At 37.8% G+C, this 23,532-nt stretch overlaps 1 protein-coding gene across 1 annotated transcript in view; it reads left to right on the forward strand.

Moving 5' to 3' along the window:
- The window catches only part of HEATR1 (HEAT repeat containing 1), a 36,001-nt gene that overhangs the window by 2,942 nt on the left and 9,527 nt on the right, over positions 1-23,532 (forward strand). The window contains exons 4-31 of the mRNA XM_065680215.1: positions 461-602; positions 1,122-1,223; positions 1,949-2,089; positions 2,659-2,870; positions 4,116-4,249; positions 4,953-5,061; positions 5,397-5,507; positions 5,985-6,102; positions 7,357-7,464; positions 7,859-7,954; positions 8,939-9,027; positions 9,842-10,053; positions 10,324-10,445; positions 10,926-11,123; positions 11,606-11,789; positions 12,058-12,206; positions 13,676-13,868; positions 14,381-14,553; positions 14,888-15,055; positions 15,887-16,129; positions 16,838-16,969; positions 17,370-17,476; positions 18,720-18,863; positions 19,633-19,751; positions 20,015-20,136; positions 21,592-21,720; positions 22,322-22,552; positions 23,224-23,350. Coding sequence (XP_065536287.1) covers positions 461-602; positions 1,122-1,223; positions 1,949-2,089; positions 2,659-2,870; positions 4,116-4,249; positions 4,953-5,061; positions 5,397-5,507; positions 5,985-6,102; positions 7,357-7,464; positions 7,859-7,954; positions 8,939-9,027; positions 9,842-10,053; positions 10,324-10,445; positions 10,926-11,123; positions 11,606-11,789; positions 12,058-12,206; positions 13,676-13,868; positions 14,381-14,553; positions 14,888-15,055; positions 15,887-16,129; positions 16,838-16,969; positions 17,370-17,476; positions 18,720-18,863; positions 19,633-19,751; positions 20,015-20,136; positions 21,592-21,720; positions 22,322-22,552; positions 23,224-23,350 — 4,115 coding nt within the window. The remainder of the gene's footprint in view (positions 1-460; positions 603-1,121; positions 1,224-1,948; positions 2,090-2,658; positions 2,871-4,115; positions 4,250-4,952; positions 5,062-5,396; positions 5,508-5,984; positions 6,103-7,356; positions 7,465-7,858; positions 7,955-8,938; positions 9,028-9,841; positions 10,054-10,323; positions 10,446-10,925; positions 11,124-11,605; positions 11,790-12,057; positions 12,207-13,675; positions 13,869-14,380; positions 14,554-14,887; positions 15,056-15,886; positions 16,130-16,837; positions 16,970-17,369; positions 17,477-18,719; positions 18,864-19,632; positions 19,752-20,014; positions 20,137-21,591; positions 21,721-22,321; positions 22,553-23,223; positions 23,351-23,532) is intronic.

Raw genomic sequence — 23,532 nt, forward strand, 5'->3', positions numbered from 1 at the left:
AAACAAACCAATTATTTTGTGATTGATGTCATATTTATTGATATACATTTTCTTGTTCAGATGCAGAAAATGTAATGTTTCATGGCATGGAAGAGTGGGTGATTTTGTTGATACAGCCTGTTAATCACAACTTTTTTTCAATATATGTATTATACTGAAATCCATGCTAGATTATTGTTATGTCCGGTTTAATATTGAAATCTATGCAGAAGAAAATACAGCAATCTGAAGTTCTGTAGGGACTTACAATCAGTGAGGAAAAAATGGCTAGCAGTGTTTCTCTCCTGTAGCACATGCAGGCTGGGGGCCACCTTGGGATTCTGGACTTTAGGTGGACCATATATCTGAGTCAGTGTGGAAGTGATCTCTCGTCTTGCTAAAAAATAAGTGTGTATATGTATATATATATACATGCACAAAGTGGATGTAATGTTTTCTTTGGGTTTTTTTTCCCCCTTAGATTTCACATCCATCTCTACAATCAAGACAGTTTGATTGGTTGTGTTCTGCCGTATCACGAGACTAATCTATTTGTGAGAGTTATTCAGCTTTTAAATATAACAAGCCCAACTCATAAATGGCACTGGATGGATCCAATAAGGGTAAAGTATTGAACAGATGCAAGCTGGGATAAACATGAGTGACTTTATTAATAATAACTCTTACTGGGTTTATGAACAGGTCCACCTGTTCATGTGGTTAGTTGTAGAACCGTACTGAAAGATTTAATTGCAGGGTTGGAGCCTGGATGCCCACCTGTTGTTTCTCCTGTCTTTCTTCAAATATAAAGTTACTTATAAAAAGTTTTGATTGTAATTTCTCTTTGCTTTGGCAAAGTTAAAGTGTGCTTTTAGGGTGCAAGTATTTGCTACTACTAGGAAGATATGTCAGTTACTAGAATTCATGTTTATTTGAATATAGATTACATGTAGTGCTCTCAGTTGTCTGTCTGAATGCAGATACAAAAAATTCCAGAGGGGTGTGTGGGTTTCCATTGCTTGTTTCTGTTTAAGTGCTGTTAACTTATCAGTAGGGTTAATTTAGAGATTATATTAATTTTTGCTTCGGGTGCTTCACTTTACCTTGGAGTGTTCTGATTTTACTTTCTTCACCATGTAAAGAAACCTGGAGTCCCACTGGCAAGGGGTACTGTCATTACACACTGCTACAAAGACCTGGATTTCATGGATTTCATCTGCAGGCTGGTGGCAAAATCTGTGAAGGTTGTTCATTTATTCTGGCATATTATTTGTTTGCTATCACTTGATTTTCCCCATCATTGTATAATGTTACGCTATTTACTGATATTTTGAATTACAGATCAAACAGTATAAGGAGTAATTTATTAGTAAATAATATGAAAAGATCTTATTATTTATGTGAACAGTCTATCAGAAATTCTTGTAAGGAAGTGGCTGAGAACCAATGAGACATGACAAAACAATTTGGCAATACTGTATTATTTAATGATACTGTATCGCTTCAAAGTGCTTCATTGTCTTAATTTCTATTACAAAGTCATTTCTGCTATTAGTTTGTAACTGATTGTAATTTGGGTATCTTTTTTGAGGGTTGTCATAGGTCTTTCAAATGTACATACTCAAATATTAATGAGAACTTGAGAATGTTAGGAGATGAGTAAATTTATTTGGGTTTTTTTTTCAGTTAATGCCAAAGAGAGGACTAGTTTCATAGTGTCAGAAGCGTAAGATGTAAGAGAGCTCAAGTTATTTAGAGAACTAGAATGTGTTACTTCTACCTTGTCTACAGGACGGAGCAGTAATCTCTGATGAGGGTTACTGCTAGGAGGAGGTGGTGACTTCAATGGTGCCAGCAGGAGCTGGTAGATCTTACATGCTGGGGTTCTGAGGTTTTGCTGGTTTGGGAGGAAGCTGTGTGTGTTTTCTTTTTTCCTGATGTGTGAACAACTGATTTCTCTGTGGTCCAGGTCTTTTCAGAGTGTCCTGGCAACTCGGCTCAATTGAGAGTTCTGCTTGTGTTTTATGCCTCCACCATTGTATCAGCTCTTGGTGCCGCAGAGAAGATAACAAACACTATAGTCTCTATGCTGCTTCCTTACATTCAAAAGGTACCTGAAGCTTTGTTTTGCTTCCTGTGTGAAGTGTACTGTGTTCTGCAGACATCCATCTGCAGCTAACATTTAAGAGGGACTTTCCAAGTGAAATGTATCATATCACTCAGCCTGCTTTGAAACATCAGGCAGGAAAAGGTCCATGGATAATGTTTTTTCACACCTCAGATGAGGACTTAACCCGGTGCATGAGGACTGGAGCTATGAAAAATGGATACAGAGTTTGAATTAGCCTTCTTGTTTCAGAGACTTGTGCTAAATGATGAGGAAATGGAGTCAGGGTGGACAGCCCCTGTTAATATCCTCTTTCTTCTAGGATTGTTACTTTGTTAATGAACAGAGCAGTTGTTAATGGATTTATCTTCTATATCTGTGCACCCTGCATGACAGCTTTCTCTTCTTGAAAGTTACTTTATAGATCCTTTAGAAGTTAACCCATAGAGAAGGTAGTGTGATTCCATGGATGTCATAACAACAATTAGTTTTATTTTAATGTATTGTGGTTATTTTTTAGTAGCTCTATGTGTGTATGTGTGTTAAAAATTCACCTTTGTCTCTTTTCCTAGGGCTTGAAATCATCTATACAGGATTACAGAGCTGCAACATACATGATAATCTGCCAGATGACAGTAAAAGTGACAGTAGAGCCTTCCTTGGTGCATTCCTTGATGTTACAAATAAGCAAAACATTATCTAAAGTGCCCTCATTGGTCAGAGATGGGCTGGCGTGCTTGAACCTGCTTCTGCAAACTCAGAAGAGAGACAAACTTGGGAAAAAGTAAGTCTACATGAATTGAGTTTTCCCACTTTTTCAAAGCTCAGACTCCACTTGGATAATTTGAAGGGTTTTATCCTCATTAATGGGATACTTTTCTATCAGAAATTTTGGTGGTTGATATTTCAAAGGGCTTGGAAGTTTCTTGAGCTTGCTTTGAAAACATTTATGTTGGATACAGCTAAAGGAGTCTCAGTGGTGTGAGTGTCATCTTTTGGTCCATCTTCAGCCACTTCCCTGAGTGAAGGATTGCTGTCAGTGTGTAAAACTGAACTGTGCCAGTAGGTTTACTTGAAAGTGGGAATCCTGGAAGAGAAGACAGCATAATGATGGTGGTGCAAATTAGAGGTTATTTGAATAGCTTGGAAAAAAATAGTCCATTCCTTCAGTGGAAGGGCTTTGAGTTCATATAGCTTTGAGTTCATATAGCTTCATATACGCAAAGTGTATGTGTTTCTATATCAGCAATTCTTTGGTTCCACAAGTCAGGTGTTCTGGAAGTACATGTATTATTTCATTCCCATTGATCTGTCTTCACTGCCCAGATACAGTTAGCTAGTGCTGTTGACATGAACATGTTGAACATGGTGGTGGAACTCCTGCAGGACACAGGGAGTTTGCTTGCTGGCAGAGATGTTAGTGTGGTATTCCAATAGAATAAATCTTTGCTGGGGTAAGTACAGTGATTACCTTCCAGATACTTGAACACAGTCATAGTAAAGGAAAATAAGTTAAAAGCTAAGGTGTGGGGAACTAAGGGGAGGCATTATGCAGCACCCAGCCAGTCAGCATAAAAGGAGACAAGATGAGAGAAATTTATTAGCAGAAAGGGAAATTATTTCTACTCTTTCTGCGGATCTCCTGTCATTGAGCTGTTACTTCTCCACCCTTCCTTTTGCTGTCACTGGGTAATAGATATACTCCTTGAAATACGGGGATATCTCTTCATGCAGTCCATGCAAGTACTTTCTCTAGTACTACCAACTTTGCAAAAAACATAGGTATGTTACTGTGCCATCACAGCAGCTCTGCTCAACATGACTGCAGCAGCCTGTTTTCTTCTTGGATATTAAAGGTGCCAATGAACCTCTGGCAGTAAGGAAGTGGAACCCTTTGAGTCTTTTTGGCATTGTTTACAATGAGGCTGTTACCCTTATTGCTGAAAATTGAATCCTTAGGAACTCTGCATGGTTGGAAGTGTTGGTAATCAGGAGCATACATCCTTGTTTCTTTTGTTCCATTATGCAGGCCATTTCATTATCTGTGCAAAACCCCAGAACTTGTAACGCTTTTGCAAGGCCTTTCAACAGACTATGATATTTCTCCGCTTCTGCATTACCTGTTGCCTCACCTTGTTAGCACTGTCATGAAAGGTGATACAGGTAAGTTAGCATACAGTATTACAGTTTTGTTGACAGATGGCTATGGTAAATGTTGTAGCTGTCCAATTTTAGTTGCTTCTGCTACTAAAATTGCACCAATACCTTTGAAGGCCTGTCTGAGCTTTTGTATATTGTTTTTTGTTTTTCCAAGCTCTACAGTGGAGGCTATTTAGGCATTGTTATATTTACATTGCTTTGATTTAGGTGTTGATTTGCTGTATTTCAGCACTAGCTCAGTTTTGATATATGAATTCTGACTCTTAGAGATGTATCGCAGTACTGCAAAACCATCTTGGGTAAAGTACACAGTAGCCTGTGTCTGCACTATTATGTCTGTTTTTACTGTGGGGTTGTAACTGCCAGATTGTGATGGGGAAAACTTTTGCTGAAGAGGTCCAGATTCACACCAGGGAGTGCTGTGGGGAGTTGTTGTCATTGGTTGTGGCAGCAGGTCTGGAACGTTCTAAAGCATTCTTGAATTTATTGGTATCAATACAGCCTTTGTCATTTTAATGAAATTGGGATAAAGCATTGCTAGCAGCTCACAGAGAGTTAATGGTAGTAATCCATAAACATTGTGGTCTTCAAGTTGTGTGCTTGGTTCACCAGATCATGATGCCTGTACAAGCTGTTAGCTTTAATGAGTATGAGGGGATTATTCTCGAGCTGTTGCTCATGTTTTATGATTATGTGTTGTCCTCAGAGGAACAAGAAGAATCTGAGGAGACAGAGAGAGAAATTTATGTCAGACATCTTGAAGCTGTTCTTCAGAGTATACCACTGGAAAAGGATTTAGATAATCTATTGGCTTCGTGAGTTAACTTTATTTTTCTTCTGCAGTACTACATCAATTTCTGGTTTAATAACTAATTCCTGACAATGGCATTAGCATTATATGGGCATGTTTTTCTGAGTTAACTGCAAACCTGGATTTTCGAAAGAAAAACATTCCATAATCCAGAAAAGCCATGATTTTAGTGCTGGTTGGGAGTACCTGTGGGACAAAGTGAGACTTCAGACCAGCAGCAAATCTGTACTTGCAATAAGTAATGTGTATTAATCCTAACCTGCTTAGCAATGTGCTTTATAACATTAATGAAAACTTTTCTATCAAAAACATGGCTTTTTCTTTCATTTGTAATTTTAGCAAGTTTCTTGAAGAGTTTATCTCGTGTGGTACAGAGACTGAATCTAATCCCACCAAAATGGCTGCACTCAATCAAAAGGTGCTTCCTCTTATCAGACTTCTTGAGAGAAAGTAAGTTCCATATTGCTATGACAGATCCTCAGTCTGTAGAGTGGTGATGTCAGCTATGATCTCAACTTATTGGCTATAGTAAGCACAATATTCTTGCCCAAGTAAATACAGTAAAAATAACTGACTCCTAATCTTTGTCTCCAAACTTTATTTTACTGATTTGTCCTTGCATGTTTTATTATCACTGTAATACGTGGACACAGACTTACTGGCTTTGTACAGCTGTTTGCTGTGTAGCATTACCTTTTGTGCTCATTATTTATCCTAGTGGTCTACATAGTGTTCATCTGTGTTAAGACATAATGACTGATTGCCTTTGCAAAGCTACTTAAAGCAGCTGGTTCAGATGAGTGTGTATATGCATTCAGATGAGTGTGTGTGCATTCAGCTTCCTTGTATTTCTCTGTCTTTCTCTAATAAATATACATTCTTCTGTAATACTCTGTGGGAAAACGTTGGGGTTTTGTTTGTTGGCAGGTATCCTAAAGCATTAGAGTCTGTGTTGGAGAAACATCTGGAAGGTTGCACAGATGAAGCTGACCAAAATCTTTTTCACCAATTTATTTCTCTTTCATTAAGCTGTGGCAAATACAAGGTATGTAGAAGCTCAGTCCATGATCCTAGCTCTTATCTGGTCATACTGTCAGAAGGCTGGTATTGGTGAAGTTCTGGTCTTTTTTCCTCTTTCTGAACAGTCTCTACCATTCCCATCAAAAACCTCACCACAGAAAAAAAACAACAACAGAACACCCCACCAAAAAACCCCAACAACTTACTTAAATGTGGTGTTGTGAGAGGGCTTTGATCAAAACTGTGGTACAATCAAAAGCTATCATATCTTTTAAGTTTGTTTATCATGAACAGCAGTGTGAGCTTCTTTTCACGGTTAAAATGTGTACATTTCCACCTGCCCCAATTGCTATCGATAGTTTTTCCTTAGGAACATGGCCACTACATATACTGTTGTGGTTGATAAGTGACAACATGGTGGTGCCCAGCAAGGCCTCATCTCATTTAAAGATTTTGTCAGTGTCAGAGGTGTCTGCTTTGAGAAAGTCGACAACTTTATTGCTGTTGAGAGGAGGTGATACGGTCCCGTTTGTTGCATTGATTTTTATGGATGTTCACAGTTAGTAACATGGATGAATAGAGTGACTACAGAGTTCTGCTGTGGCATTTCTGAAGAGCAATTGAAACTCAGCCTAACGCAGAATAACCACAAATACAACAGATACGGCTATGTCCAAGGAATTTATTATTAAGAGATGGTTAGTGTTACGGCTGTTGTTTGCAATTGTTGAAAGACTGAAAGTACTTGGGAAAAAATGATAAACTACATAAAAAAGTGCTTCATGTATTTTTTATACTGATCTAACAAAGGCACAGATTCTGTGACTGCATAGCAAATGGATTAACAGAAGAACAAGGAATGCAGAGCAAAGGCTCATATGACTCTCTTCTAGCCTTTAAGGTTCCTGAGATAAGTGCACGCAATTGGACTGGCAGGGATAACTTTTTAATGGTTTCTATCTGTGCTCTGTCACACTGACATTGTCACTAGAGCTTTCTCAGAATCCTTAGATAAGTGTAGTGCTTTCCTGGGACAAAAAGGAGCCTGTGGCTTACTGTACTTTTGAAGCTATATTCCAAAAACTGTCTGTCAAAGTGAAGAAGAACAAATTTGAAACAGTTGCACAATATCATTGATCCGTAATTGACGCTTTCTGGGTCTGAATTATACAGGTTTTCTTCTGGTACAAAAAGTGCTAAAAGAACTACTGCTGTTACCCTTTTATATACTTGAAGTGTTTTTAACATGCAGCGTGTCACTCTGAAATCTGTATTTCAGTTTCTGGAAGACTCTGATACCTCCCTTCTACTTAGTTTGAATCATCCTCAGCCAGCTGTGCGGGTCCTGGCTCTTCAGCATTTGAAAGATATTATTGAAACATCAAAGGTTTGTGTCCTGAGTCTGTCACTTACAGAACTGACAAAAAGCTGTTTGCCAGACACATCAGTTGAAGATGGGTGGTACACTAAACTATGTGTATGTCATCCTCACTGATTTTTGTGGTGTTTTCAGTAGGGTTCTGTCACCATTTCCCCATATTCTGGAGTCTGGATGCTGCTTTTGTTTGTTAAGAGATGCTTGTATTCTAAGATCTAAGTTAATGTTTACATGTGGCTTTCTTTTGTTGTTGAAAGTTAGTCTGCCTGTGAGGCTTAATTTAGATAATGTTACCACTTTTCTTGTACAAAGATTCAGGTATTTCATTAAAAGCCTGTAAATTGTGCTACCAAAAATGATATATTTTTTTCATTTCGCTCTTCATTTTCCTTCGTTTTTTCAGGAAGGCTTTGATCAGTCTTTCATAGAAGAAGCAATTCTTGATCGCCTCAAGGATGACAACACAGATGTTGTAATGTCTGCTCTCAGTTCTTTGGAGGTGTGTAGCTTTTGATATGTCAGATAAGATTTTAGCTCTTCTTGAATATGTGTATCTGAAATTATTCATTGTAATTGCCCTTATTCTACTCGTGTCCTTGGTGTACGGCTTTCGTCTTTTAACAGGATGAAGCAGCACAAATTTAGGAGGCTTGTGTTTACTACCTCACAATTCCACCTCAAGTTTCTGCTTGCTGATATTTCCCAAAGTGTTTGCAGTTAACCTGGTTGTGTTGATGTGTTTTTTTATTCTTCGATTATTATTTGAAGTGTCCTCCCTGCTCATCCTATACATTTTTCTATAAAAAACCAAGCTATGTTACCTGCTTTTTGGATGGAAAATGGTGCAGTGACAAGTCATTACACTAGTGAGAAGTGCTCAGTTGAGTTTTTCCATGTGAGAGTCATTTGGTCAGTTGATAGTGACAAAGTCCTAAACACCAGCTCAGGTTTACTGGATGGGACTGTGGTATGCATTGTGCTGATTGTTTCCAGCTAGAGTAACTGTCTGTCTATTGCTTCTGCTAGTAGTAGTGCAGAATATTATTAGCAGTAGTATTATCAGTCTCTTGTGTTCATTCATTCTCAATCACTAAAAATTAGGAATAGAAGCACATGACTGCTTCTTTAAACTTTCGTATCTTTTGTTAATGTGCCTTATATTTTTGTCATACTGATGCTATGTAAAGTAAAAGCAATTCTTAATTATAAAGTGGTTTGCTTATTGTTTGTCAATTTTACCAGACGTGGAATCATAGATTAGTTAGGATTGGAAGGGACTTTTCTGCATGCAACAAATTCTGTGGACTTTAGCATATCTCTCAATATGCTTCTGTTTACCCTGATAATACTCTTATTACATGATTATCACTAGCAATGCAATTAGTGATGTAGATCCCTGTTTCCACTTGATATAGCAGATGGATTTTCCATTACGATATGTATTTTATTATGTTCTGATTTATTTTTCTTGATTACTTTTCAGATTTTCAGGAAACAAGTCAATCCAGAAGTAGTAGTTTTAAGTGTTCTGAACATCTTCCAGAAAGCTGACATTTCAAAGGATGAAAAGTGGTATGTTTGTGCCATTTTCAGTCTACATTCTTTCTGTATGTCGTGGTTTAAACCGATCCACACAGCTTGTCCACTCACCCCACGCCCGACCCTCGCTGCTCCCGGAGGGATGGGGAGGAGAATCAAGAGAATGTAACTCCCACGGGTTGAGATAAGAACAGCCCAGTAACTAAGGTATAACACAAATCACTGCTGCTACCACCAATGATAATATTGGTAAGAGAAAATAACAAGAGAATACGATACCACCGCCGAACGAGTTGGACCACCCCGAAGAGAGAGAGTGTGCCCTTCCGGGTAACCCCTAGTTACCTCCCTGGGCATGACGTGCTGTGGTATGGAATACCTCTTTGGCTAGCTTGGGTCAGGTGTCCTGTCTCTGCTTCCTCCCGGCCTCCCCTCGTCCCCAGCAGAGCATGAGACTCACAGAGTCCTTGGCCAGAATAAGCATTACTTAAAAACAATTAAAAACAATCGGTGTTATCAGCTCTCTGCCCAGGCTGGAAGTCAAAACACAGAGCTTGCACCAGTTACTAAGAAGGAGCAAAACGGCTCCTGGTAAACCCAGGACACTGTATAAACCACATTTTAAAAACTAACTCCGAAGAATACTTTAAAAAATTATTTTTACTTCAGATACTTTTTATGACAAGAAAAATGTTCAATTATTTGCATACTCTTTCCCATGAATTCCTTATTTGTTCTCACTGCTATTTGGATTCAGAAAATTCCCATGAAAAATGGAGAACAAGTCAAGGGAATGCTGCTGGTATGATTGAGCAATGGGTTTTCAACGTGACTTGTTCTTTTTTAGGTGCAAGGTTCTGGAGCAAGCAATAAAAATTTTGGTCACAGAAGAGGTTTTGAGAGAGAAAAAGGAACTCCTGGATGAAGCAGTAATGCGGTTGTTACCTTTTATGGTAATCACTAATGCAAATTCAAAATCTTCAGATTGGAAAATAGCTGTTTACCTGTCAGAGTCTGATCTCTGCTCCTTACACCCTTTACTGAAAGGCTGGCGAGAAGGTAAAGCATTAACTGTAACTAATCTGGTAAACAAAAACTTGTGACAGTTTAGAACATCCTCCTCACTGAACCTGAGCACCCGCTGGGGGAGACTGGCTGTCCTTAACAAGTTACTGTGCTGTGAGTGTGCATGGGGTTCTTTTAAAAACTCTTTGAGAAGATGAAGAAATTGTCTAGTGTGTTTCTGAGTGCTTCTAAATACTGAGACACCAGTCTTTTAATGTGACTTGCATACCTAGATTGTCTGATTATTATTTTTTCTTGGAATAGCTCTTGAAGAGGCAATTAAAACCAGTAAGACTGCAGAGTTAATTGCAGCGACCAACACGAAAATGATTCTGCTGTTTGCTAAAAACATGACTTCAGGGGACCCTTCCTTACTATTGCAAATGGTAGGTGTACCATGGTACCCTAACCTTCAGAGATCCCACTTTCCAGGTGGACACTGGAGTAGAACAAACATGATATCAACGAACTTTGTATGTGCTCTTCTTAGCATTAGTGTGCTGTCATCAAGCTGCTAGGCAGATATGTATACATTGCATAACAAACCCTAATACAATCTAGATAAAACAGATTTCTGCCTTCATATAAGGAAAAGAAGAAAAGCTATTACCTTTTTGAACAAATGATTTGTGTAACTAAATTCCAGGAATCTTGTTTATTGAATAAAAATTCCAGAGATCAAACAAGTATACCTGCAGTTCGTTGATAGATATTTGTGCATTCCCAGATTCCAGAGAGTACCATTACAGCAGCCAGATGATAGAAGTAACAAGGATTTTATTGGACAAGGAAGTGAAAAAAGGCGTAAAGACATAGTTAAGTGTCTTATGTACTTTTTGTTGTTTTTCCTCCACTCTCTTTCTAAGGTTGATAATCTGATACTTGTTGCTGAATCGGAATCCGACAGTGTGAGACAGAGAGTAACTACTCATATAATTGGTTCAGTGCTTGTTCAGTGCTGCTGCAATACACAGATGAAGGAGAGTTATTTTTCAGTGGCTATCAGAGTCTTGTGTTTCTTGGATAAAAAAATAAAAAGTCTCAGAACTTATGACACTGAAGAGGTAAGGATGTAAACATTGTGGAGAGGGTATGTTCTTTGTGATGGGGAAATCTGCTTTTACTGGAGAAAAGTTCAGAAGCCTTGAGAAAGACTGGAAATCTCACCTTCATTTCTTTTCAGAGCAAAACCACACACTTGGCAGCAGTACTAGAAGCTGCCATTAAAAATCACTCCTCTATTTTACCACTCTGGTGAGTCTGCATTGAAAAATTAAATTCCAGAGCTTTAAGCCAGCATCCCACCAACTAATTCAGTGCTGTGAGCTTGGCACAAAGTATGGGTCTTTTCCATCAGCTGCCCCATGGCATCATGTGATGTCATTGTTAGGCTTAGGAATATCAGGTCTTTACTCACTGAGTAAATGGTTTGCTGGCTTGTTCAGTAGGATTGGAAGTTAAATATTGCTGAATTTTAATGCTCAGTTTCTGTCTTCCATGGCATGAAATTATGACAGTATGAATTAAAATGAATTTTCATTCACAGGAAACTCCCCTAAACTGGTCTTTTGAAACAACAGAGGAAACTTTAGTGCCTAAGGACTTGTTCACTGCCTTTATAGATAAACTCAATAGTGATCAGACTGCTCATGCTGAAGAGTCAGCCATGTTCCTGTTCTTATTGAAAACCTTCATTAATGGCCTAAAATCTCCTCTTTCCTTTTCAGAAGGTAGGTGTTAAGTATTTAACTGTCTTTTATGTCAATGAACTGAAGAAGGAAGGTGAATTATTTTGTGTTCAGAAGTTGTTGGAAACAAGACTTGCTTCCTCAACCTTATTCCTTTACTGTTACTGGGATCTGTAAAGATGACTTACTTATGAACATGAAATCAGCCAAGTGTATTGTCTTCTTTTAACTAGAGATGTGTGTTTTGTTCTAGTTTCTGAAGGTGTTCATATGCATCCACTATGTCTTACTTATAACCTGTATTTTTTAGAGGAAACTTGGTGGAATCCCGAATCTTTGAATCAAGATGGCCAAGGTTACCTGCACCTCCTTTTGGGGCTATTTGACCTGCTTGTCTGTGGTGCAAGCGAGGGAAGCAATGCTGTCCAGTACAGAGCACTGATGAACCTCTTACTCAGGGTATTACTTTTGCATTTGTTGCCTGAATTATTATTCATCAACTATTACTGCAGTTACATAATTTTAAGGAAAACTGAGGAAAACGGAGAACTGATCATGCAGCGCTGCTCATGGCATGCTAGATGTGGGCAGATGGAAGTCTAAGCTTCACCTGGTTAGTTAAGCCAGATTACATGTAATAATGAGAAAAACTAAAGTTTAAAAATCAAGGCAAACCCAAACAAGCCAATAAATGGCCCATCTGAGGCAAAAGTGGAAACATCACACTGATTTGCAGGAGAAGGTCAAGAGCTTGAAGTCTGAGCTAAAAGTTTTGGTCCAACCTGGGAGCAAAACAAACAGTTGCTCTGTAAAATTTTAGTTTTGAAATTAAAATATTAAAAGAAAACTTTTACAAGGCTTTACATGTTTCCTTGTAACATCATCCCACATTTTCTCATCCCCATCAAGCGATGCACTTTTGTGAAGAGAATGAAGGATTTTGGCAATTTGGGTTTTAGATGACAGAGAGTAAAAGCTGTTCGTTCTGAGGTAAAGAAAAGCAAGTAATTGACACAAAGCTGTTGTTGCTAGAATGTGATCTGTTTCAGCAAGAACAAACAAGCACAAACAGTGGAAGGATATAATAGCAACAACTTCATAAGAAAACATGTTTCTGATGTTAATTCATGTATATAACTTTGTCTAATTATCAGGCACTCCAAGATCTAGTGAAGTTGTACTGACACTGAGCTGTTAAGGAGATTGATTCAGTGCCTGGCTAGTTACAGGCTGAGATGAGTGAAAAACTGAAATTTATCTACTTGGAGCATCTATTACTACTGGGGGGAGGGCAGAAGGCGCTCTGACCTGTGTCTGTGGTGGTCAGTGATACATTTGTGACTCAGAGTTTGTTAGTTTTTTTGTCCAGAGCCCGGCCAGGATAAATTCTAAGAATGAAGTTTGGTGTGCATATTCAGCGCAGAACACTGTGCTGCCCAGCCCTTCTGAGACACTGGTTTATAGACTTCTGAAAAATCACATTGTATGACTGACTGAAAAATTTGGGAATTACTTGGAGAACTTTTAATATTGAGCTTACTGCTGCACAAAACAGCAAATAGAAATTATTTATTGTGCATATAACAATAGTGCAGTGCACTATAAAAATATTCATGTGGATGTGTTTTCAGTCTGTTACGACTAAAAAAACCCCACTGTATTTACATACCTATAGACTACAAATTATCTGTTAAATAAGCCAGTCATTAAGAAGCATTTGGACCTGTGGATATGCAAGTACTGTTTACCCAAATGCATCAACTCAGTAATTTTTTCTTCCCAAAAAACACTGTTTCTGACTCTCTAATTCTCTTTCTATATACTCCTTGAATTTGTATGGCTTATTAAATGTTGCCAGTAGCATTTTGCCAAATAAATTAGTTAATAAACAAGTGGTTTTATCTTTTTTTCTTTTTGTTAAATTTAAGGTACATCTAAAAGATTCAGAGGTTCTCTTCAAATTCCTTTCAGTTTTGTGGACTTACAGTTATAACCTTTCAAATCAGCTGAACTATGAAGTCAATGCAATGCTACAGACTCAAGCTCTATATATTGGCTATGCACTGCTTGAATCGCAGACATACCAAAAAAAGAAACAACTGCTATTGCCATCATCTCCAGGTAAAGTAAAACAGTTTATATCTCTCACCTTAAGACCTAATCACAGTATCTCTTAAGTTTATGCTACTTTAATATATTTTAGACCACAAAGGGTATCTGTGGTTATTTATGTTCAGCTGTACTAGGCAGAGACAGCTCTTGCTGAATCACTGCTGCAGTTACCAGCCCAAGCTTGAAAGTAGGTGAAGCCACTTCTTTTTTTTAGAAACACACACTTAATCTGAAAAAGTCAGCTACAGCACCTTACTTTCTGTGCAGTATAGGATGTGGCAGGCAGTAGCAATATATGAACTCTCTGAGCTTAAACACAAATATAAGGATTGTGATGAAGTTCAGAGCCATGATCTGTGAGTCATGTTGGTATCGTGTAATGTAGTGGTTTATAGTGAAAAGAGATGACTCTTTAATTCCAGAGTAATGTTGATGCCTCTAGAAGGACAGATACGTTGAATTCTGACCACTCACTTTATTCTGTTTTCTCCTCCTCCTTCTTTCCTTCATTCTTTTTGCAGTGGTGATATCTTTGCTAATTAACTTGGGTAGTCCTGTGAGTGAAGTACGAAGGGCTGCTCTCAACTGCCTCCATTCCTTGAGAGGGATAAAGGAGTCTCTATTTCATCCTGTTCTTCAACATTTGGAGCAAAAGACAGAAGAAATCGTATCTGACCCTAAATACATAGCACAGGTATCTTCATTACTGAAGTGTACATTAATACAAGTTCTGTCTGCTACTGTGAGCTGTTATCTTTTCTAAAAGAAATCAAGTTAACTGGGAAAGTTCATTGTAGAATACAGTAGCCTAATTATTTTAAGGCTATAAAAACATTTTAAGTGATTTTTTACAGAGAATTGAGAATATCAGTCAAATAAGAGGTATTAACTTGTAGTTTATTTACAGATGAAGAACTCTGTATTTAGATTGCATTATTACAGACACATTCAATAGATGCTTAAGGCATATTTGTCTTAACTTAATTATCACTTAAGTGAACTTAATTATCACTTTCTTAATGAACTAGATTATGGAAACTCTATTTGAGGAGCTTGAGACTCAACCAAAACAGAAATCCCAGCAGAAAAAATTGTCGGAAGCTTTGGAAAATATACTTGATTGTGTACAGAACCCCATTTTTCCATCATATATTACAAGAAACTTAATGAAAATTATTCATGAAGTCCATGGTGAGGTAAGTACCACCTTTCTAGTTGTTTTCTCGGGTTTGCATTTGATTGAAATGCTGAAATAAAATTTCATTTAGTAATAATGCTGCTAAATAACTTTTTAATGTATTAGACTATTAGGGATTTAAGTCAGTTCCTCTAATAATAGGCAGTAGTGCTGCAAACTATGTTTTAGTGAAACAAAATATTTGTATACTCCAGGAATGCAAGGGGTGCAGGATTTTGTAGTAGAGTTCTTAAGGAAACTCCCTTGATGTTACTGAAAAAGACTGTTTTGCAGGAAGAAATTTATTACCTTGGTTAGATATCAGTGAACATAGACCTTTCTGTACAGAATCATAATGTATTAGATAATAATACCAGTTTTATTTGTGTGTATTAATTTCCTCTTATCCAGTATATTCAGACTTCTCTAAATGCTGGAAAATACATGAGTTTGATATTCAAAAAATGAACTTATGAATTTTTATGCTCTGTTCAGTTGTATGTGTCACAAAAGGACTGTGAACTGCATAGAGGATGAGTGTTCTTGCTCAAATTCGGGTTTTGTAAGAGACAGCAATCATAAATCAGTGAAAAAGAATTGCTTTTTTTCTGTTCTTTGAAAATATGAAATACTGCCCTGCAAAGGAGAATAGAAAAGTAACAGATGAGCATGTACTTGTGGTGATCTTGCAATAAGTCTTGTATTTTTCCTCTTGAATAGCTGTTGCATGAAATACTGTGACTGGTTTGTAGCCAAAGGGGATGTCGCAGTAAAACGAAGGTGTGCTATTGGACGTTTGTTGAAGCAAGAAGGGATAAAAACTTCTGTTATGAATTTCCCCTGTTTGCAGATGATTCTTTCTCACCTCTTGCCTGCACTAGACCGGTTGCTAGAGAAGGTCTTTAAGAATCCTGAGGCAATGTTGAAGGATGAAGTTGTTCTCCTGCATCTCATCCTTGGAAAGTTTAATGAATATTCAGCAACCCTCTTGTGCAAGAATCAGCAGAGTCTGGATTTATTTATCAAAAGCCTGCATGTTGCCAAGAAAATCTATGAAGAAATTCCACCATTTCAGATCACAGCTCTTGGGCAGGTATGGCTTTTTATGCTTAAAGCCAACAGCAGTGTTCAGGACTTTCAGGGTTAAAGAGTCCATAGCTTTTGACCTGCTTTTCTTTTAGCACAAGTTTTAATGGTCTCCATAGTGTCTTGGAAACATCTAAACAGGTTGCAAAACTTTCTCTTTTAAATTTACCAGAGGGAGAAATTGCTGCTTGGTTTATTTCTGCATTTTGACAAGTATGAAATAGAAATAACACTGTATTTACATGCAAATGAATACCTTTATTGTTGTCTGCAGATACTACTGTTCCATTCTCCTTAGTTTTTGTCAGTCAGGCAGAAGCTTTACTTCATGTTTGTCTTCTGAGGGAAAATTGTCAAGAAAATGTAGTAGGTGAGAAATGGTCTCATTTGAAGGGGGCTACAAATTCAGGCCTTCTATTAGCAAGGTATTACCAAAGGCTGGCAATAGCAAGTTTGTTCCCCCACCAGGCAAGCTATGTGAAAAATTTCATACATCAGTAGGTCTGATGGCTATTGCACAAGTATATGCTTTGCATCTGAGGATTCCTGTATATACACAAATACATAGTTAATATGCATAATTTTATGATATATGTTCACACTAACATGCATGTGTCATTGGATACATAATCCAACATACCTGAATTCCAGAGCTTGTGATTTTTGTTGCCCTCTTACAGTAAACTTCTTTGTATCCTTTTTTTCCCTTTTGTAGATTACTAAACCATTCTTTGCAGCTCTGTCAGATGGAATGGTGCAACAGAAGCTATTGAAAGTGTTGTTTGACTTACTGTTAAACTGCAAGAATCCACTTTGTGCCCAGACAATTAGCAGTGTGTTTAAAGGGGTAAGTGACAAACTCTAGAACACAGAAATATGTTCAAACCTGTTGCAGTAGTTCTGTGTTGCTTCAATAACAGTTGTTGTTTATATCATTCGTACCATGAAAGGAATCAGAAACGATTTGTCACAGGATATAATCGGGTTAATGCGTGAAAAGTTTATTAAATGACTGCTTTAGAAGGTATTTTTTTAAAAGCCATTCGTTAGTCACTCTACCATGCGAATGAATTCACCCAAAATCACTTCTTTCTGCTGCACTGATTTTCATTTTCTGCAATATGACTTGAATGTGTGGATTATGTATGCATATGTGCCTGAAAGGGATGTGATTTTAAAATAAAAAAGAGGGGGTATGGATGCGTGATACAACACATTGTTCATTGGTACTGTTGCTACTGTTTCAGATTTCAGTGTGTGCTGAGCAGATTGTCAGAGAGCTGGAGCCTCCTGAAAAAAACACAAGTCTGGCCACTGTTCAGCAAACTAGACGGCAGAAAATGCAGCAACAGAGGTAAAATAACTAGAAACTCCAAAATACTACTGTACAGTTTGGAAAGGCGACGTGTTTTACTGTGTTGCATGGTTTGTCTTGAAAGCATAAGCATCCATTTCTTCTTTTCCTCTGCATAGTAAAATAACCGAGCTATTTTGGGTAGGAGAAAACCAACTCCTGTTGCTGTATGAGAACTGATGGAACTATAGTAAATAAATAAAAAAATCCCCAAACTTAAAGGTCCAGTAGTTTTAATGTTGACATTTGCTCTTATAAATCTGGTTTGACACAATTGGATGAGATTCTTTGTTTCTTAGGTATTAAACTTTGACAGTAATGGAAGATATGTGGGACAAATTACATATGTAGGTATATTACATATATGTAGGTGGAAGCCTACAGATACTTATCAAAGTGTTCCTGGTAGTTGACTGAAAACCAGTATTTATCTTATTTTCAGTTAAATTGTTAATATAATCATTAAAAGTGCAGACATTAAAAATAGGTACAGTCAAAATGTAGCAGCAGGGAAGGTGTCCCTGCCTGTGGCATGGGGGTTGGAACTAGATGATCTTTAAGGTCCCTCCCAAACCATTCTGTGATTCTGTAGTTTTTAGAAATCTTAGTCTTGTTCTTTCTCTCCGTTTCCATAAGGAAAGAGCTGTTTTGTCCACTGTACTTACTCTCTTCTTTAAGCATTGGCTGTCAGCTGTTGTTGAAACAGCATATTGAGTTGCTTTTCTTGGTTTGACCTAGAATAGCTGTTCTTATTTTCCTTCACTTGACCGTTTTTAGCCATCATCACCCATTAGATTGGTCCATCTGTAAATGTCTGTCAGAGTTTATAAACACATACAGTTTTACACACACTCCCATTTCCTGCATAGTCAGTGGTGAGACAACAGGTCTAAGATGGAAGTTTCCTGGATGGCAAGCAGATCACTATTTGGACAGTTATTTGGTAATAGATTTTGGGTTTTTTTCCACAGAAGACTGCTTAATTGTGTAGAATTGTTACATGCAGAAGGCATGCTATACTTGTTTGTTTTTCCAAGTTTGGTCTGGATTTTCTGGTGATTGTTCAAAATGTGTGACTATTTCAATCAAAAGCCCACATATTGCTACCTCTCCCAGGAGAAGCAGTAAAGGTTATTACTATGTGAAAGAAAACTTGTCTTTTATTCACTTACGCATGTGTTTGTCCCCTGAAACACTTTACTGTTTTCTTTGTGTATCCTGACTGATTGTCTTACCTTTTTAGAAAGCCTCAAGATGCAGAATTGGCACCAGAAACAAGCCAGTTCAGCTGGCAGAGAATTATGCTTATTCTAGAATTGCTGCAGCATAAGAAGAAACTCAGACATCCGCAGGCATTGGTATCTCCACTTTTTAACCTGCTGAGCCGGTAATCATGCCTCCATAACACATAAGTCCTTGACCCTTCCCTTCTGCAGCAGACATTGTAAAGTGTTAAATATGAGCTACTTTCTCTCTACTTTTTTGCCATGTTTGGTAGCTTAGCTTTGCTTTTTTACTTTAACTTCTTTTATGTAAATCAGATGGGGGGAATGGGAAGTTGTTATGACTTTTTTTCCCTTTAAACAATATGATGGGCTTTTTAAGATTTTTAAGATGCATAGCTTCTTAGTGAAGCTTTTGTTTCTCAGGTGGACTGCTTGGGATTGCTGAGAAGGATGATACCAGTGCTGAAACTGGCACAATCGACAGGACTTGTGTATTTTGCAAAGCTATTATAATAATACTCTTTCAGTGTTGAAATTCCTCTCAAAACGCTCTGCAGCAGCCTTCATGCAGTGCAACCCAATAAAATTGTTGCTTTCCTGCCAACCCTATCTCCAGACACTTAGGAAATTTTACATAGAGGTTGGGCATTTATCTTTTTTACTTAAGACTTGACTTTACATAGGCTGGCAATCATATTTCAGGTAATCATCTTATGCTCTTGACAGTGCTTTGATTAAATGTCTTTTATAAGACCAGTTGATGTGTTTGAAAACAAAAAAGGAGACACTTTTTTCCATGCTTTTTAGAAGCCTCAATTTAGAACTTCTGTAGAATGAAGATCGCCATTGGTTATTTGTGTCTTAGTATGCAGTTGGTCACTTCCTTTTGTCTCTTCTTTCAATCTCTTAATGTAATTCCTGAATGTATAGGTGTCTGGAACCTATGGCATCAGAAGAAGAAAATATGGAATATACAAAACAGCTAATCCTCAGCTGCCTGCTAAGCATATGTCAGAAACTGACTTCAGATCGTAGCAAGAAAACAGCAGGTAAAAATTTCTAGATTCCTTTCTTCTTTCACCAGTACAACATTAAAACAATGGCCTCTAACTTTTTCTGTCTTTCAGTCTACATAGTATTGTTAAGGAGAGAGTCTACAGTGTACACAAAGTTGCTTTCTAAATCATTTTTTATAGATCCCTTAGGTATGGCTTGCAAAATGAAACCAGTGCTTGAGTGTGCTGTTTCTTCCTTATATGGTTGACCATTGAAGTATCAGTATTTTTTAATAGTGAATATTTTTTACTGGCAGATGCCATCGACAAAGAAAAATTCAATGTGGAACTGATAGTTCAGTGCATCAGGATTTCTAAAATGCCCCAGACACACCACCATGCACTGCTTCTCCTTGGTGCTGTTGCTGGAATGTTTCCTGTAAGTAGTACCTAAAACTTACGTGTTGACTCTTCAGGTTCCAAATACTGGGAAGATTGAAGAACAGATAGAACTGTTGTATAGGGATAAACTTTCTGAAAGGAGCAAGAGGCAGAATATACAGGTTCCCTGCTCTTTTAGGGCTTTCTGTTCCACTTAACTTGAGATCAAATCTGTCTTGATATTTTGGTCACGAGTCATTTATGACTTGCAGTTAAGTGCATTAAAAATGGAACTAGCTTTCTGACAATGGTCTTGCCTCACTCTCCCACTGTGGTCAAAGTTCTTGTATCTTGTTTCTTTTTCCCTCTGCTCTTTCATATGCCAGAGAAAACATTCAGCCCATATACTTATTCTATGTAAGAATATGTAGCACATATATTCTTACAAGTTCCTAACTTTTACAACACTGGGAAATGTAGTTGAATGATGGTAAAACCAGGTTGGTGTGATTTTAGTTGACCAAGAAGCAGGCCTTTTCCTCTATGGACTGAAATTCGACTGTATGCTCACTCTTCTAAATAAGATTCTTTTGAAATTATAAAAGCAAAATGTATCCAGAGGTATCAGACTCAGTTTGCATATTCATCTTTACTGCAGTACTTTCTCCACACATTTGGAAGGATAGCGTTTTCTGAAAAGCAAAAATTGGACTGTTTTTGACAAATCCGTGGAGGTTTTGGACTTTGATTGTTGGGGTTGTTTTCCTTTGTCTCCATCGTACTGCCATCACCTGCTATAGAACCAAGCTTTTATTCTACATTAATATTAGCTCTTACAAGGTTTTCAAGGTCAGAGTACAAGGAAGTACTTTTGTCTGAGTCTCATCTTTCTTTTTAAATCTAAAACACTAGTTCAGTTCACTAAAACTGAATGAAAAATGTGCCCATAATTTTTGCTCTAAGTTTTGGTAAACTGGGAAACTTAACTCTCGAGTTAGGTGACGTCTCTAATCCAGCCCTCAAACTAATTACTGTGTTTACAGTCTAACCCCCCCAAAAAAGACAAAACTTAAAATGAACATGGTTGGTTTCCATTGTATGATTGTAGATACTGCAGATGTTTTACAGATATAAAAAAGGGTGGGTGGGAAAGGTATGAAAATGACTGCGCCCCACTCACGTGTGCGTCTGCAAATCTCCCCATAGCTGATTTTGCATGGCAGTAGGTATTTCATCAGATTAAACTCTCAATTTCCACTCAAGAATTACTTGCTTAGAAGTGTATCTTGGGTTTCTAAATATTTAGAACAATAACAATCACATAGTAATAGGCTTTAAGGGACACTCTGCATTTAAAAATTAATTCAGTGGAGATTTTTGAAGATACTAATGAGTCTCATTTTCTTTTATAGGAGCCTTGTAGCATTTGTGGGAAGGAGAAATGCCTTAAGGTATCATATGCAGAGCAGCAGAATTAAAAAAATAAATTAATCTCATCTGTCGTCTTTTCCAGGATAAAGTTCTCCACAATATTATGCCCATTTTTACATTCATGGGAGCAAATGTCTTGCGTCTGGATGATACTTACACATTCCAAGTAATTAATAAGACAGTGCAGATGGTTATTCCAGCTCTTATACAGGTAAATCTGTCTATGTGATGCAGAAGTGTCAAAAAAGGTGAACAATAAGATTATTGAGTAAGTGGTTTAGAATATCAGTGGTAGAATAAATTGTAGCCTAATCTAGGATTATTTTTAGATAGAAATTCAATTATAACTGTATTAACAGGTTGCTCCTTGTCTGACCAACTCAGTTCATCAGACCACTGCTTTTTAATGTTATGAGCTCCTGCACTTCATAAATGGTTTAGCTAAAACAGTATCACACCTGTACCTAAAGAGGACCTGAAATGTACTTTAGGTTTGATGCCACGTACTGATGCCAAGTAACCTCCCACCTTTTTTTCATCTCCCTTCCTTCCCTGCCTCCCTTCCTTTAACTTTTTTCCCTTCCCCTTCCTATTTTTCTGATTTTATTTGCTGCATCTTCCTGAAACACTGGGAAGGAATTGTGTGATTGAAAACTGTTTATTTTGGAGCACTGACCTTTTCTTTGAGATTTTGCTTTTGGTAATACCATCGTCAGGCACGCAGAGCTTTGTCTTATTTTCTGAATTTACAAGAGCAAACTTGTACCCCCCTGCATTAATCCGTTTGAACTGCTGTACCTGTTTGTACGTAGGCTGAAGACAGTGATCTGTCAGAGTCCTCTGGAAGCGTGGAAGAGGTGGTGATCAAGATCATCCGTGTGTTTGTGGATGCCTTGCCCCACGTGCCAGAGCACCGCCGCCTGCCAATCCTGGCCCAGCTGATCACTACAGTGGGGGGAGACAAGTTCCTCTGGGTTCTCCTAGTGCTGCTGTTCGAGCAGTATGTCACCAAAACTGTGACTGCAACATCAAGCACAGACAAGGTTAGAAGACAAGTGGGGTCACCTTTCTCCTCAAGAGACTGAGCTTCCCCTTTATCTTCACAATCTGTCCTTTAAGGAGGTGCAAGACAAGCCCTTAGATTATAGTAAAATACATAGTGAGCTCTGAGCTTGTGCTATAGCAGAACTTCATGGTGATGTTAACACAATTTGTATTGCAGATGCAGTATTGTTTTGTCCTGGAGCCTAAATAAATCAGATCATATTGTACAGCAGTGCTTGACCTGAAGAGCTGATAATCTGATTATGAAGGGCTCCAATATTCTAAAAGGTGGTTTTTTTCTAATAAATGTGTTTGTGACACATGATACAGGTCTTCCTGTACAGAGCAAAATAAAAACTATAATGTTTTTGTGCAGGCAGGCCCATGAATTAGGTGAAAGCATAGTTTTGGGGGAAAATTAAAAGATTAAAGCAACACTGGTGAAAAGATGCAGCCTTTGCTGTAGCAGTTTAATCTCTACACTGTGGAACTGCGTTCTCTCCAAAAGCTTACTGCTGTTACCCTTGGTGTTAATCCAGCTCACTCTGACATTTTCACAAACTCTGTAAGGCGTTTTTGAGTCTTTTCATCATTATTAGTAATACTAATTCTTGATCTTTTTTTATTTCTTTTTTCTTTTTTTTTTTTTTAATTGTGAAACCATAAACAGGATGCTGTTCTGGAAGCAGACACTGCATTTTGGATTTCCATCTGTTGTGAATTTAATGTACAGACTCAGTTCCAGGGCATGATGAAAATAATCCAGTATTTGACAGAACTGCCTGAGAACAAAGAAGGTAACCACAAAATGCATATAAACCATCCAAGGCCAAGTTGGACAGGGCTTTGAGCAACCTGGTCTGGTGGAAGGTGTCTCTGTCCATGGCAGGGGTCTGGACTAGATGACCTGAAATGTCCCTTCCAACTCAAACCATTGTATGATTCTGTTACTCCTCTAGACAGAAGACTGAGGGATATG

Source organism: Lathamus discolor, chromosome 5, assembly GCF_037157495.1.
Source record: "Lathamus discolor isolate bLatDis1 chromosome 5, bLatDis1.hap1, whole genome shotgun sequence".
NCBI lineage: Eukaryota > Metazoa > Chordata > Aves > Psittaciformes > Psittacidae > Lathamus > Lathamus discolor.